Below are 18,674 nucleotides of genomic sequence, written 5' to 3'. Positions count from 1 at the left end.
GGTTTCTCTGTGTAGCCCTGGCTGTCCTGGAGCTCACTTTGTAGACCAGGCTGGCCTCGAACTCAGAAATCCGCCTGCCTCTGCCTCCCAAGTGCTAGGATTAAAGGCGTGTGCCGCCATGCCCGGCTATAAATTCTTTCTTCTTTCTGAGTGGGGTGGATAATCTGAGTATCTAAAAAAGAATGCTCCTCCCCCAAATTAGCAAGTGTCTCTTAAAAGTTAGTCATGCCAAATTCAAGTCTCTTCATCTTAAAAAATAAGAAGACCAGCTAACACAATTAAGGCATGCATTTAAGATACTGGCCAGTCTTCTACAACTCACTGAGGAAATAAAAAAAAAAATGTATCAGAGAACAATCAGATACATTTGAACACGAGAAGAGAGTCCTCGGCATGACCGCATATATATCCATCCTCCTAGCGGATATACACTGATAAATACTGTGGCTGGCACAGACTTGCTAGGAGAGAAAACAGTAATCGTTTTATGAATCAGGCGAGAGCAAACCACAAGGAAAGAGCAGTGGATTTTGACAGGATGGGAGGTGAGCATCCACAGCAGGTGACATTAACAAGGTCACAGAGGTTGAAGAGCCTCTCAAAACAAACAATGGGAAGCACAGAAATGATAAGATCTGAGAGTTAGATAATGCTGAGGACTAAAGAGGAGGAGGCAGATGAGTAACAGGAGAAACAAAAGGGCAGTGGTGGAGGCAGGAGGATGCTCAGAGAAAAGAAGTTGGGGGAGACCACACAAGGCTGGGTGGGGATCCCCAGGTGCAGGAGGGGCAGCCCAGTGTTTGGCTGAAGGAGAGGAGTAGCCAGCCTCAAAGAACACAGGACAGCACCAAGTCACATGAAGCAGAGCTTCTCCATTTGCCTGAGGCCCTCTACAGACCTAAAATGCCTGTATATGCAAGATGATACCTGTTCTACAGAGCAAGTTCCAGGACAGCCAGAGCTAAAAGAGAAACCTGCTCTTGGAGGGAAACACCAGCGGCCACTAAAGACAAGTCTAGTGGTTCGCTGGTGGCAGGAACCAGGCTTTACATCTTCTAGAATGTCATATGCAGTAGTTTTGGGAAAGTCTGCACCCCTTCTTCTAAGCAAGTCTCTAATACAGGTTCCTCATTTGAATAGAACATGGCCAATTTTTCACAAGCTTCAATAAACTTCTTAGTATCCTAATGAAAAGTATTTAATTGTTCAAATTCTGTAAAAGTAACTTTTATTCTCCTGTGTAATTGTCTCGTGGGCTTAGGGGTGATTAAGCTCGCCCTTTCTAGCTCTTTCTGAACTCTGGCTGGCTGGTTCAAACCCTCCTCCAAGCTGACTGAGGCAAATCGACTTCTCTCGGCTTCTGATTGAATTGCTCTGCTTGGGGGAAAAAAACCCAAACCTGCCTCTGAACTTCATGAACCCAACTGCATGAACTCAGGGGTGAACTCACCTCCACTGTCTTTCACTCACTGCCTTACACCTGACTGACTCTCCCTGTGCTGCGTTTAAATTGCTTCTTTCTTTCTCCTGTGCTGTTCTTGTCAGAGCTGGGCACATCCTATCTCTGACTCATTCTATCAAACTTTTCTCCGATCTTTCACTGCTGCTTCCTTCTACAAACTAATTCTGCGTGACAGGTGTGTACTAAGGATATGCCTGCATTCCAGCCAAGGGGATTAAAGGTGTGTGGCTGGTCTGCATTCCATTGGATCATATAGACCTAGGTCTTTGGATGTGGCTGCTAGATTAAAATTCCTCTACAGACCCCAAAGATGCCCAACAACTAACTGATCTTTAAAAGTGTCTCAGTTGATCACCAGTGGACCTCAAGTGACACCTGAGGAACTAACTGCATTAGAAAAGGCTCAGAGAAAGGTCAGAAAATATCTACCAGTGCTCTTGCCTGAGTAAGTATGGTTGAAATAGAAACATAAAAGACTGGTAGCTTTTAATCAATGTGTAATAAAAGAATCCAAACTCACAAAGAATCTAAAGGAATGGGCGCCGCCCAGAGAAGAGTGGACTGAAAGCCACCTAAGGAAGTTCTCCATTGCTGAACCTGGACCATCAAGTCAAGAATAAAGCCATTGCTGGGGCTATAGTTCAGGGGCAGAACACTTGCCTAGCATCTATGAATCTGATACAGGATGGGTAAAAGAACGAAGAACTGCTCCACTCTGTATTAAGACCATAAGTCCCAAGGATTTAAATTACTCACTGTGTGGCTGCCCATGAAACAAGCCACTGATAATATACACATTGGATAACACATGCTTTAGCCCCATTCCCATCTAGCTGCAAGGCACGCCCCGGGTCCCATGCAGTCCACCTGGTAAAACTCTCTCTGAACAAGCAGATAGAAGAAACACACCCTTGCTCCCTTATCGTGGATCAACAGTAAAAGAAACTAATGTGGGATACTGTGGGAATTTAAGTCCATTTAACAAAACAGTCAGGCCTCTGTCACCAAAAATAAAAGATTCTTTGAACAATGACCAGATATTTCAATTGAAAGCACAAGCCTGTAACGTCACCGTTCCCAAATGTTCAGTCACTGTCCCTTCACTGACCGGCAGAGCAAATCTTACCTTTGGTGTCACACAGAGAGGTTGCACGCATTTGATACACACTGATCCCAGGTCCTCTATAGAAAATATATCAGCGATTCGTCTATGGATTGACTGTCCTTCATCCTGTTCACTGTCCATCGATTGACTGTCCTACTTTCCTTTAGGTGGGGCGGCAGAAAAAGCACTTCAAAATGCTCACAGCAAAGGCTTCTGGTGACACCGCATTAATATCATTAATATTTTTTCTTGCCAAGGTCTAGATGATAGATTTCTTCAGGTGCCGTTGAAACGGTGTGTGCTGCGTTCCCGACTCTCGGGGCCTCCCCACTGGCACCTATCAGCTGGGAGGGTTGACAAGCAGCCATCCGGAGGTTACTTCAGAAATTGCATTATGATTCTACAGACTCCCTCTTCTCACCTGAACCCAGAGTCAACAATGAAGGTGACTATAATTGTGTAATAAAAATGTATGGAAGCTGGGCGGTGGTGGCGCACGCCTTTAATCCCAGCACTCGGGAGGCAGAGGCAGGAGGATTTCTGAATTCGAGGCCAGCCTGGTCTACAAAGTGAGTTCCAGGACAGCCAGGGCTACACAGAGAAACCCTGTCTGGAAAAACAAACAAACAAACAAAAAGCATGGGCTGGGCTCGGTGCTGGAGCCTTAATAGAATACACCTGGTTCATTCCCACAGCCTGCAGACAGCTGACTTCATTGCATCACCTTTCCCAACTGGAAGCCAAAGAGGAGTAGCAAGGAACATCTCCAGCTTGGAGATAAGACAACCAAAGCAGTGACTACCGATGTCTACAAGGTAGAGCAAGAACAAGAACCTAAACCCAGCCACCACCCTGAATCTACAGTCTGAGCACTCACCACTACACTTTCCTACCATAGGAAATGCTCACTGCCACACCCATGAAAACCAGAAAAATAAGCCCAGCAGTAAGAAAGTCCAAAATTGGCAGGAAGTTAAACAACTTCTCTCTATAAGCACTGGAAGGATGACTCTAAAACCCTTCTTCGGACAAAACACAAATGTTTCAATTGATTTGATACAAAATGTATCCCTCTCTCTGTCTATCCTCCCCACCCCCCCAAGACAGGGTCTGACTGTGTAAACTCACTGTGTAAATCAGGCTGGCCTTGAACTCAAAGCTCTGCCTCCCAAGTGCTGGGAATTAAAGGCACGAGCCACACCATCCAGCCACTAAACTGGTTCTAATTTGCTCCCAACTATGTAATTAGTGCAGCAGAGGCCACACTAGTCCTCCCAGACAAGAAAGTATGACATCCTGCTGGACAACATGCTAATCTCCCTAACACACTTGTATGGTCTCCAACTAGCTGGGAGGAAAAAGACAGGAAACATAATTTACAAGAACAAAAAGGAAAACAATCAGAAACGGAACCTCTGTGCTCATCAAAGAATTAGAAATAGAACAATGGGATATCATTTGTCCTCACCAACTTATTAAAGACTTTTATCTAGGAATCATCTTCACTGTTAAGTCTAAATGCTGCCCTGTTATAAGTCGAGATTCTCCAGACTATAAATGGATCCAACTTCTCTAGTCGTCAGCCCTACCGTGAACATCATAATCTTTTAACTTTGAACTTACATTTCTCCCACAAAGAACTCACTGGGGAAAATAGATGAACATTTAAAGATATTCATCCACACCTTGGGGCTGTAGCATCGGCTCAGAGGTCAAGGATGCTCACTGCTCTTTAAGTCAATCCAAGTTTAGCCCAAATTTAGCTCCCAGCATCCATACAGTGGCTGAGGAGCACCTATAGCTCCAGTGCCAGGGAACTCAACACACTCTGACTTCTGACGGGCACCAGGCATGCACATGGTGCACATACATGCAAGCAAACACTCATAAAATAAAGATAAATATAAAGGTATTCAGAGAATTATTCTTAATCAAATACTAGAAGTTTAACATTCTACCCATTAAGAACGCTTATCTAAGCTGGGAGGGCTCAGAAGGCAGAGGCAGATGTATCTCTGTGAGGTCCTGGCCAGCCTGGTTTACACAGTGAGTTCTAGCACAGCCAGAGCTAGGCAGGAGACCATGACTCAAAACAACAAAAACCAAAATGGGGCTGGGGGAAGGTGTTTACCTAAAAGAAGGCAAATACGATCGGGAGGAGCCACTGCTGAAGTTTTAATAAGACACAACAAAATCTATTCTGTAAAAACAAAAGGAGCAGCATAGGGAGATGTCAAGGGACAGTGTGACCATGCCAAGTCCCCGGTTCATGTGTCATCAAATGCCTTAATGGAGAGAGAAGCTTTTGCAAGGAGAACCAGAATGGGTAAAAAAAGAGCAGCGGCTACTTCTAAGAACTGAATGTGTCTTTCCCCCTGGCTCTTTTTTTTTTCTTCTTCTTCTTTAGTGATATAGCAAGTACTTTCGTTGCTTTAGAACTGGGGGGAAAAATTAAAGATGATTTTTTTAAGCATCCACACTGTAAAAAGCAGAGCAAGTCCCAGGTTGTCCATGTGCTTCTATCAGCAGGTCAGACTGTAACCAGAGACTAAACCCTGTCAGAGAGCGTGGCCGCCTGCATCCCCTGTAGGGTCCAGAACCATGCTCACTGAAGAGGCGACGTCACAAAGCAACAGGGCACCGTGAAGACCAAAGCTTAATTAAAGACGTTCCAAATCTCTGGGCCAGTGTTCGATGAAACTGTCAACGTCCTATAATTGAAGTATCACTAAAGGTGCTAGAACTCCGGAACCAGTAAGAGTCACACGGAAGACAAGCGGTGGCTAAAGTATTTACATGGCTTTTATGGTAACGGTAGCCAGTGAAGCTGGCAGGGGCTTTCTGCAGTGATTCTGGCTGTAAGTGTCTAGGATCCACTTAAAGCCAAGTTAAGTGAAGAGACACTGGCAGACCACTGACTAAAATCACAGAAATGTCTGGGGGCAGCTACCTTTTCAGGTGTATTGCTGTACTGACTGCACACTTATTAATATTTAAGCAGTAGGATGCCTGGGCCTGTGACTCCCTCCCACATTTAAGCCTTAGGTAGGCCTAAAGCCTGTTTTTCCACTTGTCCCTACAGGCAAGTCACACACAGTGCCTGCTTTCTTCTGTACAAAGCATCTGGTAAAATATAAATAAATAAACAATATGGTATGAGTTTGGTGCAGGGATTAATCATTGCTCTTAAAAACCTCTGAAAAGAAAAGTTGTAGTGGGGCAGTGGTGACACATGCCTTTAATCCCAGCACTCGGGAGGCAGAGGCAGGCGGATTTCTGAGGTCCATCCAGGCCAGCCGGGTCTACAGAGTGAGTTCTAGGACAGCCAGGGCTATATAGAGAAACTCTGCCTTGAAAAACCAAAAGGAGAAAAGAAAGAAAAAAAAAAGTTGCAATCAATAAGTGACCCTGTGGTAAGAGGTTATTACCATCCTTCCACTGAATTGAAGGAAATCTATTCTACCTTCCTATATCCTTAATTCTATACCAAAGTGTCATAAAGTTGAGACAACATTGCTTAAGTTGATGTGGAAGGTACTTTTCCTTGAAAAAAATGCCTTCTGTTGAACTTCCTACCCTGCTAGGGACAGCTACCCCTGCTAGGGACAGCTACCCCAGTTCTTTTGTAGTTAAGTTACCCAGGGGCTTCTATAAAGTCCCCAGAGACGATTGTTCTTTTAAGTTGTGGGGACAAATCTTTTCCCCAGCTTTGTTTTCATTAAGCCTCCCAAAACAAGACCCTGACATTCCAACTTCAAAGCATTCAGTTCCAGTGACTGAACTGCACCTGAAAGTCCCTTACTCCAGTGAGCCTCATAGCTGATGCCTTTCATCCCTGGGCAGAAGCTAAATACCCTGGCCCAAGAGACAGAAAACATCCAACAAAAAAACCTGAGGATTTTCATAATTATCAACAATCAAAACAAAACAACAAAACACTCCAGCAATAACTGAGTGAAAAACAGTTAGGATATATACAGTCAAGCTTAACAGCCCTAATACTTATTGAAATCATAGTACTTGCCTCCTGTTGTTTCCATGTTTGTTTTGAAATTGTCTCACCATGTAGCCTTGTAGGCCTGGAACTCACTGAGACCAGACTGGCCTCAAACTCACAGAGATCCACCTGACTCTGCCTCCCAAGGGCTAGATTTACAGGAGTGCCTGAGCTAGCCTTTAAAAAAAAATCTTTTTATGACATTGTAAATTTTATTCAGACATACCTTACCGAAAGTTTTAGCAAAGTTTAACTCAAAAAGTTCTTGTAGAAAAGTTCTTTTTAAAAACAGGTATCAGTCTTGATTATTTTAAAAGTCACATTTAGCCTATGCTATGTACATGTATAATCACTAGCATCCATAGAGCCTCCTGACAGCGAGAAATGTCAGACGTGCACTTCTCAACTACCTGTACACTGTCTTCAAAGAAGAGCATGCAGGTAACCCGAAGAAGTAACATTCATTCAGACATTCAGCTTCCTAAAACAAAAAACAAATCCCAAGGGCAGACATTAATAAAAGTAAGGACTGAACTAAGACATCGGAAACGTCTCTCAGGGTTTCTCTGTATAGCCCTGGTTGTCCTGGAACTCACTCTGTAGACCAGGCTGGCCTGGAACTCAGAAATCCGTCTGCCTCTGCCTCTGCCTCCCAAGTGCTATGATTAAAGTTCATGTGCCACCATGCCCCGCTTCTAAAATGCCTTTCATAAGCTAGAGAGGTGGCCTAGCTGGAGAGAGGTTAGGACTTGCTGGAAATTTACAATGGCCTAGACCTCCAGCTCCAGGGGATCCAATGACTCCCGTCTTCCATGGCCATTTGCACACACATGATTGCACATACAGACAGGCAGGCACACACACATACACATAAGTGAAAATGAACAAGTTTTAAAGAAATAGCTCTTGAGGGGCTGGAGAGATGCTCAATGATGAAGAAGAGCACTGACTGCCTTCCTTTCGGGCCCAGCTGCCACAAAGTGGCTCACAAAGTTGCAAAATGGAACCATTTGCAACTCTGGTCCCAGGGGATCTGATGCCCTTCTGATCCTGGAGGACATGTGGTACACAGACACTCATTCAGTCAAAAACGCCATAGGCATGAAAAATACTCTTTTTGAAAAAGAGAAAAAAAAAAAAGAAAATGGTGTATTTCACTTAAAATGTGATCATAAATCTCATGTATGACATGCACGTCAATGATACATCCCCTGTAACACTGCAATTAGCTTCCACACAACTTCAGAAAGATTAACCTAAAACATGAAGCTTAGAAAGCAGACGGATGAAAACATCTGAAAGCCACCAGTGACTGTCCATCAGTCTGCTAATCAGCATGCATAATTTACCTCGGCAACTGATCTACTACATCTCTGCGCAGCTGTCTTAGATGCTTGACTGGTGGGGGGTGTTTTCCCCCTTGTGTTCAAAGTAAAGCCTCAAATGTCAAATATTAAACAGCAGACGATTATTTAGAAAGGTGTCCTAAAAGGACTGGCTGTTCCAATACACAAGGAATAAAGAACTGGGAAACCAACAAGTTGGGGAAAGGGGTTCACATCTGTGATTCGAGCACGGAGACAGCAAATTCCAGATGAGCTTGGCTATTAATATACCCAACCTGTCTTAAAAAAAGACAAAACCTTGAAGACTAAAAACCACCAATGCTCAATCCAGAAATGTAGAGACAAAGCAGGTGGAATGCAGACTTCAGATTTCTCGTGGCTTGTACCTTTGGATGCTCTTGCATAAGATTCACCAAATTCCTAGTCACTCTACCTCTTACACCCTGTGGCAAGGTGTTTTTAAAAGGCCTTGTTTATTTGTGAAAATGTACTACTGGAGAGTAAATGCAAGAAGAGACACCTTAAAAGGACTTAGCTAAATAATATGCAAACGTTACAGATCTGCACCTGCCTATACGTAACATGGGCAAAGAAATGAAAGCCTGGCTAAAGATGGCTTCCTCAGATTCCACAAGGTTGTCCTCATGAATCATGAGTAACTTTTCTAAGTAAATGTCGGAGCTCACCTAACGAAGATGATACCGCAAAACAATTGCAGGGATAAGCAAAGGGTAAGTCGAGGCAAGCCTGATGCACTAGCGTCTGACTCCTATTAATAAATCACATCACAGCTCTCTCACTGTCCATACTTGAAAGATGAAGGAAATCAATCACCAAGGCAAGGGATTCTGGAAAACCAATTTCAGAAAAAGCTTGGACCTAACTTAATCGAGATCACTGAACGGGACGAATGTTTGATTTGCTGTAATATCTATCCACTCTTCATTTGACTTTGCTGGCTAATGACTAAGTGGGTGGGTTATTTCTTCCTAAGTTTAAACGTCTTCTTCCCTCTTGTAATTTTTCCAATTTCTTGGGTTGAGTCTTCTTTCAAGGAAAGATATAAAGTGACTGTTGGATGCAGAGTGGGTTGATTTTGGAGTTAAACTAATGTGTACCCGTGACACCTTTGCAATCAGCCATGGAAAGCCAGCAATTTTGAGAAACAAAACAAAACAAAAACAAAAACCTACCGATATAACAAAAAGCCTTATGTAAAAAGCAAACAAAACCAGCAACAAACAAACAACCCCCCCATCCCCATATACTAACACAAACATATAGGCAGGTAACAAAATAACAAAGTATAATCTGCATTAAGCCAGCTTTCATTCCTGGGACCCTGAACAGGAAAGACATGTGAATACTTGAGAGATACTTGGAAGTTCAGGTCAAAGTTCCCACATAGCTTTTGTTGTTGTTGTTTTTTGTTTTTTTAATCACTTCCTATATTACAATAAGAACCTTGATTTTCTTCTCCATGATATGGTCTTATCTCTCTTAACATACACGACACCTGTATCCTGAAGGTCACTGGAAGGCATGTCAGTCCCTTAGACTCCCAGTCATGTTGCTAACATGAGGTCTGATTCTTCAAAGTAAGTGACAGCTGCATATGGAATTCAATAGGAACACAGTATTGTCTTGACAGCCAATCCCATCCCGGGTAACTTTAATAACCACCTGGTAAAACTCTAGCCTATCCTGTACCACACCACAGAGTCTACGGATTCCCAGCACATTCCTCAGATGCACACAGCCAAGCTACATGGAAAAATTCTGCAGCAATTCAGAGCTGTTCTCCCTACAGGAAAAACAGCGTAAATCTAGCCATTGGAAAATGTGCACGGCCGACACAGGTTTATAATGCTTTTTAAACTTCATCCACAAGAATGTAGAGACACGATGCAGCTCTTTTTAAAGTCCATTTCCCCCCTTCAGTAAAAATAAATTTGTGTTGTCTCATAACCCTAGAATACAGAACACAAATATGGGAAAACAAAACAAACCAAAAGAGCCTTCTAGAAATCACCACAGGAGGAGAGGAGAAAGTCATAAAAGTATACAAAGCACTCAAAGCTGCAGGAGTGGAGGATGCCAGGCGAGGGGGGAGGGTTTCATGAGAGTCTAGGCAAGCCCTTTGATGACGTCACCCCACATACATAATGCTACAGCAGTCAGCACAGGCCTCCTGCTTTCCTATTGGTGAATGCCGTGTCAGCCGACATCAGAAGATAATCATCATTGGCCAGGCAATTACAACCGGAGCAACTAGCATCCACAGTCTTAGCCCAAACCTGGCAGGCAGGCAGCAGGCAGGCGGCAGCCGGCTCAAGGGGAGAAGGTTTCCTTCTCAATGAATCCGATGTCTCTTTTCCAGCCTTTCGGATGGCTGGGTGACTGTGCTTCCTCGCTAGCAGCATTTACCGATTGAGCCAGCTGTTAGTGAGCACAAGTGATGGCCAGCCAGGTCATAAAAGAACAAAATGTCTATCTACATGGATGCTTTAATAGCATCCATTCAAGGGCTTCCCAGTCTAAAACTGCAACTCGGAAATGTTATTTGGAGCTAAAAGGCAGGCATTTTTCTCTACCTCATGTTAGAAACTGCACCGGATAAAACTGCACCCAGGTGATTTTTAACTGGGAGGCAGTTACAAGAAAATCAATCTCACAGGGTGATTTTCCAAGGGAATACATATTTACTACTTTGCACTTAAATTGTCATTGCAGTCTATTCTCTTATGAAACCATTTGCTACAAAAATAAATGTCTACAATATTTCATTATCTAGGCCAGTGAGTATCAATGAAAGCAATAAAGTAAAACAATGAAAGTAAACAATGAAGGCAGCAATAAATGTCACGAGTTTGTTGTCTCAGCTTAGCCAGCTGAGTTTACACATAGACTACTGGGAAACCTGGGGCCCCATTCCATGAATGGATGCTGAGGTAAGTAAGGGAAGGCATTATAGGACTGATCTTATCAACTCCTTATTCTGAGTGCTCCTAAATGAGGCTAGTTCCTATATACAGACTACTGTAATGTAAGGCCCCGTGCCTGGCTCCCCCCAGCCCCCACCTCGACCCCAGCAGCGGTCAGAGGCCCTGGCAACTCAGCTTACTCGAGATTTGTTACAATTAGCAACTTTGTTTAGACTAGGTCTAGGAGATTTTAAAGAACAGTTAACAAATAAGTTCTCAAAAGACAGGGCACACAGGCTTATATACTTGCTTTCTTCCAGAAGCTATTTCAAACCATTCTAAGTGACTAGGCCAGGTGAAGGTGAGACTTGGTGGTTTTCAAGCCCCTCAACTCCACTCTCAAGACGGTATATATAAGCCTTTCTGATGGGATTCCCTTCTAATGACAACATGAGAAGAGAACCTTCATTACGATCAAGACATTTTGGTTGCGGAGAGCAGGTGGGAAAGTTCTGAAATCAGGCTCCGAGAGAACTAGAATCGTGAAGTGAAAAGGGACAGTGGCTAAGATCAGCACGGACGAGATAGGCCTTTCCACTGTAATGAGCAACCCAAAAATATAAAGCCAACGATCAAAAGACGAGAAGAACATCCACTCTACAGTGTGACTAGAACAGCGTCCAAAATGCAAGCCAAGCATGCTGAACTCCAGACACGGATATGAGCAGGTTGTGTTGGCGGCCAAATGAGCGTTTTAATCGCTGGACCTTGTAAGCATCTGCCATGTACAAAGTAGGCTACAAAATGCTTTGCAAAATCAAGACCAGGAAAAAAAAAAAAAAAAAAAAGACCAGAACCTTGCCCACATCAGTCCACGATGTGCTAGGAGCCACCTTTAAAATAAGATAATGAAAATACATGTCAGGGAGAACAGAAGTAATGTTCAAGAGTTAATAGTGGCCAAAGAGTAACAAGGGAAAATTAATTCATGGATTTGGGATATATTTTCAGTCCCACGAGGACCAAGGACCTGTCTAGTTCTGACAGAGTAAAAGTCACTTAACTGAGTGTCTGGAGAAAGAGGCGGGAAATAATCCTGGGGTAGCCTTAGGAAAAGGGGGGATGGGGTGGGCAACAAGCAGACAGTATGCACCAGGGTGGTGCAGCAGCAGGGCAGCCAGTGAGTGCCATGCGCCTGCAGAGGCTGGGAAAGCCTGCTCCGGAATGGCAGGCCTAACCGGGATGCAGCAAGCTAGAGACAGCGTGTTAGGAAACGCGAGCGGCGGGCTACTGGAGCAGGAAGGCAGGCAGGCAGGCTAGAGCCCTGCAAGGGACGGTGACAAATGGTCTCAGAGACGATCGGAGCCCTAGGTTGGCAGGCTGAGCTCGGGTCACCGCCCCCCAAGCCCCTAACGGGAGGAAGTGCACCGCTAGGACCCCCGAACGTCAGCCCGAGGGGGCTGGGCTTCCTGCAGCGCTCGGGCCTCCCTATGGCCGCCCCCTTACGGGGCGATCCAGACTCCCCGGGGGTGCAATCGCGCTCGGGACCCAGGCCCGCGTCCTTGGTGTCCAGGAGCACGCCGGCGACCGCACCAAGCTGGCTCTGGGGCTCAGGGCCTCCAGGCAGGCAGCCGCCATGCGGCGGCCCGAACTCGCGCGCCCCGGAGCCTTGGCTCCGCCCGGCCGCCGCCGTAAACCGCCCAAGGGCCCAGCTCGCAAGCTGAAGGCCAAGGGTGGGCGCGCTCCCCGAGGGCGAGAAGGGGCGGGAGCCGCAAGCCCGGGATCGGGCTGGAGAAGGCGAACCCCCGGCGGCTGCCACCACCCGCACCAGCCCGGGAGCGCCGGCGTCTCCGGTTTCCCATTGATGAATGGAGGGAGGGAAGGCTGGTCGCGAGCGCCCTCGCACGCGGCAGCGGAACCTCCCGGAGCCCGGAAGCCCCCCGAGGGCCGGCCGCTGCGCAGAGAGGGTGGGGTGGGGGTGGGGAGATCGAGGGGGCTCGCACTAAACCGGAGGGAAACATCTCCAACCACAGCACGGTCTACGGGAAGGAGGGAGCTCCCTTCTTAAATATTGTAAGGTGACACCGGATAGCCTCCCACACGGGGATTTTTCAGAAGACTGACCGGAGGAACTCAGTAAACAAGATGTTTTCCCGGATTCGAAGTTCTGGGGAAAGACCTCCGAGACTGCCCTAGCAGGAGCCTTCCAGTACTTAAACTGCCGCTCGGCGCGGAGAAGCGTGTCCAAAAGGCGTTTCCTTTACACAGAAACTTAATAATGGCGTGGCTCCACTTGCTCGGGTTCATTCATTTTTATTGCAGTTTTCATTGTCCCCTCCTCCCCGATGTCTTTATGAAACCGGAAAGTAATCTGAGTGGGGAAGGGGTCCTGGACCCTGGGCATCTACGGCTGGAGGCGGCAGCCAAGGGAGGGCAGTAAAGTGGAAGAACTACAAGGAGAAAGGAAGGACACGAGGGATGGGGAGAGGGAAAGGACCAGAGAGAGGCGGGCTGAAGAGGGTTAAAGGGAGCGGAGACCGGGTCCTCCCTCCACTGCCTTGCACGCTCCAGTTGCGGGAGGCCAAGCAGAACCCCCAAATCTAAGCGAAAGCAGGGAGACAACACAGGTGGGATAGCTGGATTGTAACATGCCTCTGTCGCCGGTATATCATTACAGGTACACATATTATATGTTCTACGTTATATAATCTACACAAAGATGCCCGCGTGGCCGCGGCTCACACAGGGCACCCCCCAAACCGCACGCTTCCATGCAGCCTCAGTCTGCTGCAGACATGAGACCCTGGAACTCCGCGATCTGTTGGCTACTGCCGGCAATCCATCCATCGCTCCGCTCACGCTCAGACCCGGAATACCGACATTAATGCACTCCCGGGAATAGTATCACGCGAAAGCATCACCTACCAGTTTTCCTGCATCCATTGGATGGCTTCGTTCTCGTTGAACTGCTTTTCGAATTCATATTCTTGTAAAGTCAACACTGACATGTTCATTGGGGCTGATCTTCGGAGTCGCTACGAGTTCTCTATACAAAATAAAAAAATCTGTAAAGAGCCTTTTATTTTGAGTGCTCTCCTGTCTGCTTCCCCCTCCCACCCCCCTAGGTATTGCCCCGCCGTCAGTCTCCTGGCCGATCTCTCTCCCAGCCTCTCAGCTACATCCAGGGTTGAGCATTGCCTGCGCCTCTGCTCCCAGCTCCTAGCTCAGGGGCTCTCCTCCCAGCGTCCGCATCCACCGTAGGAGGAAATGAATGCCTTGCGGTCTTAGTGCCCGCACGTTTGTCCATCACGCTTTTTACTCGTCTACAGGGAAATCTCCTCCCCCTCGTGCGATCGGGAAAATTAACCCTTTGCGCGAGAGGGCGCAGAAGAGCAAGACCTCCCCTCGCCCTGGGGGATAGTTTTGTTTACAAGAAGGTGGTTGGTGGACTGGGGGACGGGGGGGAGCGCCAAGAGGGAGGAAGTGGCCTTGAGGTCATACTCAAGCCCATTCGCCACCTCTTGGACCTCCCTGCCTGGCCTTTGAATGAAGTTTCAGAGTGCGAGGCGCAGCCCGGAGGCGCGTGGACCCGAAAGCTTGGCGAGTAAACAATTGGGAAATAGTAAAATCTGCCAGGTTCTCTGGCATGAGAACTCCAGGCAAATGAATGTGAGGGTCACGTCTTGCGATCTAGTCTCCTCACTTCCTCGATCCCGCGGCACCCTCTGAGACCCCCTCCACCGGGCAGCTTGGGCGTGGATTTACCTTGACTTTTGGGCCAGGTAGCCTGCAGTACTGTAAGATCACGTGCAGCCCGGCTGCTGAGGATGAGGACCTGGGAAGTCAAGGTTGACGAGGAGGCAGAAGTTAGGTGGAGGGCTTGGCTACCAGGAGGGGATATTAATGAACAAAGGAGGAAGGGAATTTGGCATTACAGAATTAGGCCTACTGATCTAAATACCAAAACTTTATCTGTCTGCTTTACTTTAGTTCTGCCTTATTCTTGTGAAATTAGGAAGAAAAGATTAATGTAGGAGAGGGATTTAAATGTAATGCTAATCCTCCCTCTGGACTACCAGCTCACAGCAACCTTTCTCAAATACTCCGTATTTTTCTGGAGGATGGTATTTTCTATTCCTAAAAGGAAGAAGGAAGTAAGAGACAATAAGGTATCTAAAATATAATATTTGAATCCAACAAAAGATACTGATCAACAACTTATTAGTTTGGTTTTTTTTTAAATGTTTGTGATTTTCAAGATTGGGTTTTTTGTTTGTTTTGGTTTTTTAGGTGTTTTTGGTTTTTCGAGACAAGATTTTTCTGTGTAGCCCTTGTTGTCCTGGAACTGGCTCTGTAAACCAGGCTGGTCTCAGACTCAGAGATCTGCCTGCCTCTGCCTCACTCACAAGTTCTGGGACTAAGGCTCGAGCCACCACAGCCCAGCTAAGAACCTATTAGTTTAAAGATGTACATTAGGACCAGAGAGAAAATACCCTCTAAGATGTTCATTTCCTCACCTACCAACCAACTAAAATGAGGCGAGGGCATTTCATTCAGTTAGATAATCTCAGCAAGACATTGGAGGCTGAGGCAGGAAGACTGATGCTAGTAAAATTGCCAGAAATTTGAGGTGAGTCTGAATTTCACAGTGACATCCTTGCTTCCCCTGCCCCCCCCCCCAGTCTTAAAAGGGTGGGGTATGTCCTTAATTGGGGGTGGGGGTTATGTCCTTAATCCTAATACACTCTGCAGTCAGAAGCACGTGGATCTTTGTGAATTTGAGACTAGCCTGGTCTAGTAAAAAGATCGAGGTCAGCCAGGGATATAGAATGACACCCTGGGTTTTTAATGTCCTTTGTTTTTGTTTGGGTTTTTTATTTGTTTTTGTTTTTTGAGGCAGGGTTCTCTGTGTATCCTTGGTCATCCTGGAAATTGCACAGTAGAGCAATAGATCAATCAGTGTGGCCTCCAACTCATAGCTCTCCTTGCCTCTGCCTCCCTTGTGCTGGAATGAAAGAGCTATTGCCACCACGTTGTGAAAATGGCTTGGCATGAGGACCTAAGTTCAGAGTCCCAGAACCTCGGAGGCTGAGATAGGGTACTCCTGATGTGTATTTTCATTTTCGGAGGCCAGGTATCTTTTATATCTTACGCTGGCTAGAAATGGCTCTGTGAGCCAGGTGGTGGTGCTGCACACCTTTAATCCCAGCACTTGGGAGGCAGAGGCAGGGGGATCTACATGAGTCTAAGGCCAGCCTGAAATAACAAACTTGAAATAGGAGCTTGGAAATGAGTAAGAGACCTTGTCTTTAAAATGAAGTTGGAGACATCTCGAGAATGACACATTCCATTACAGCTCTGGCCTCCGAGTGCACCTGCTCACCTGCGCAAGGAAGCAACCCCACCCCCACATTTCTTTGAATGAATGAAGAAAGAAAGAAAGAAAGAAAGAAAGAAAGAAAGAAAGAAAGAAAGGAAGGAAGGAAGAAAGGAAGGAAGGAAGAAAGTCTGCATTGTAACCCATGCCTATAATTCCAACATTTGGAAGGTAGAGGCAGGAGAATCAGGAGTTCAAGGTCATCTTTGGCTAAGTAACAAACTCCAAGCTATAATGGACCACATGAGACCCTATCCCTCCTTCCACCATCACCACCACCACACACACACACACACATCCACATCCACACAGAGTAGATAAATACGTCAGAGTTAAAAGAAATCCTGTAGATTATTACATCAATCAGAGGTCTAGTTGGTGATTAAGACATTAATGTCCTCTGACACTCTCAAAGACTTAGTGTGAGGATTTCATTTATCTCTTCAGATACAGATTGTCCTTCTAGGGGTGATATGTCAGGCCACCCTGAATGTCTTTGAAGAAGGCCCAAAACTAAACACTTGGCAAAATCAGTCTGAAAGGTGGGGGTAGCTGACGTTAGCCCTGGGCCTGGGCCTGGGCCTGGGCCTGGGCTTGGGAACTGTCTTCCTTGTTGGTAAAGTGACTGGGTGAGACCAGAAGAGTGAGGAAGGGAACCAGAGCCAATGTAATCCCACTGGCAAATGTAATCCCAGCCTTAGGAAGGCAGAGACAAGATCACTGCAAGCCTGAGGCCTGCCCAGCCTCAGGCACGGTTTACAAAACATCTAGTGATTTGAATAAGAATGCCCCATAGGTTTGGCCCTTTGAGTACCTGGTCCCCAGTTGGTGGTGCTGTTTGACGGGATTTTAGGAGCCTGGCCTTGTTGGGTGAGTGTGTCCCTGGAGGCCTGCTTTGAGAGTTTAAAGATTCTGTACCATTTCATCTCTGTGCTTGAGTTTGATGGCAGGGGCTCTTAGCTTCCAGCGGCTGCCTACTGGTTAGAGTTGCTAGAGTGAACATAAAGATTAAAATTAAACAGCATACTGCCCAGAACCAGGAATGTCATATCAGTCCAGATAAGTGCCCTCCTTATCTGTTAAAGTCTTACAGAGACCAAGTGCAAAAGCCCTGGAGTATGAACAAAGGGTGGAGGGTTTGCACAGAGCTTTTATTTGTTTGTTTGCTTTTTGAGACATTGCTTTCACTGTGTAGCCCTGGCTAGCCTGGAACTCACTCTGTACACCAGGCCGACCTCAAACTCACAGCTATCCACCTGCCTCTGCCTCCCGAGTGCTGGGATTAAAGGCACTGCCTGGCTCACACAGCAATTTCTAGCCAGTGTAAAATATAAAAGGTAAGCCAGGCAGTGGTGGCCGCACGCCTTTAACCCCAGCACTCGGGAGGCAGAAGCAGGCAGATTTCTGAGTTCCAGGCCAGCCTGGTCTACAGAGTGAGTTCCAGGACAGCCAGGGCTACACAGAGAAACCCTGTCTCAAAAAACCAAAAAGAGAGAGAAAGACCTGGTTTTATTAAAGTGCAAAAACTTGCCTTGAAATTATGATCCTCCTAGCTGAGTGTTGGTAAGACAGACCTTTAATCCCAGCACTGGAAGGCAGATCTCTGAGTTCAAGGCCAACCTAGTCTACAGAGGGAATTCTAAGACAGTCAGGGCTACACAGAAATTATGTCTTGAAAACATGAAACAAAAAAAAAAAGAAACCATGGGCTGGTGAGATGGCTCAGCAGGTAAGAGCACTGACTGCTCTTCCAAAGGTCCTAAGTTCAAATCCCAGCAACCACATGGTGGCTCACAACCATCCATGAAACTGTGATCTTCCTGCCTCAGTTTACAGAGTAGCTAAAGTCACAGGTATACACCATTGAGCCTAGCTTCCGCTGAATGTTTAAGGAAGATGAGGAGGTGACACAGGCCAGGTGTGTCACTGGGTGATGATGCCAGCATTCCGGAGAGTAAGATAAGAGGATCATAAATTCAAGGCAAGCTTGGGCTACATACACAAGCAAGTTCTAGTACAGCTTGTAGCCTGGACAATATAGGAAAACCCTGTAGGGAAAGAAAGAGAGATCAGGAGAAGACAACCTCCTGTGTGCATTATTTTTTAAAAGAAAACTCCCAAGTGTGACGGTATATGCATGTAATCTTAGCAATGGGGAGCTGGAGATGGGAGGATCAGAAATTCAGGATAGTCTCAGTTACCTAGTGAGCTTGGGACCAACCTGTGCTAGTCAAAACAAACCAACTTCACAATGACTTGAGGTCGATTTATATATTTGGTGCAGACTAGGGAATAGACTATCAGAGTTCTTATGTAACACTTCACTCTGTTTATTTTGCTTCAATACTTGAATTATCCCAAGTACTTGTATTTCATTCTTAAAAAAAAAAATTAGCCGGGCGTGGTGGCGCACGCCTTTAATCCCAGCACTCGGGAGGCAGAGGCAGGCGGATTTCTGAGTTC

General features: G+C 46.1%; 1 protein-coding gene across 1 annotated transcript in view; it reads right to left on the bottom strand.

The window, feature by feature from the left end:
• Elovl6 (ELOVL fatty acid elongase 6) overlaps positions 1-14,180 on the bottom strand; it is a 106,909-nt gene extending 92,729 nt beyond the window's left edge. Inside the window, exons 1-2 of the mRNA XM_021158134.2 lie at positions 14,033-14,180; positions 13,760-13,880 (exon numbers count right to left, since the gene is read on the bottom strand). Coding sequence (XP_021013793.1) covers positions 13,760-13,848 — 89 coding nt within the window. The 5' untranslated portion in view covers positions 13,849-13,880; positions 14,033-14,180. The remainder of the gene's footprint in view (positions 1-13,759; positions 13,881-14,032) is intronic.
• Between the last annotated feature and the right edge of the window lie 4,494 nt (positions 14,181-18,674).

Source organism: Mus caroli, chromosome 3 (genome assembly GCF_900094665.2).
Source record: "Mus caroli chromosome 3, CAROLI_EIJ_v1.1, whole genome shotgun sequence".
In the NCBI taxonomy this organism is placed as follows: Eukaryota; Metazoa; Chordata; class Mammalia; order Rodentia; family Muridae; genus Mus; species Mus caroli.
The sequence above is the reverse complement of the archived record's forward strand: the minus strand, read 5'-3'. Positions and strand labels throughout refer to the sequence as shown.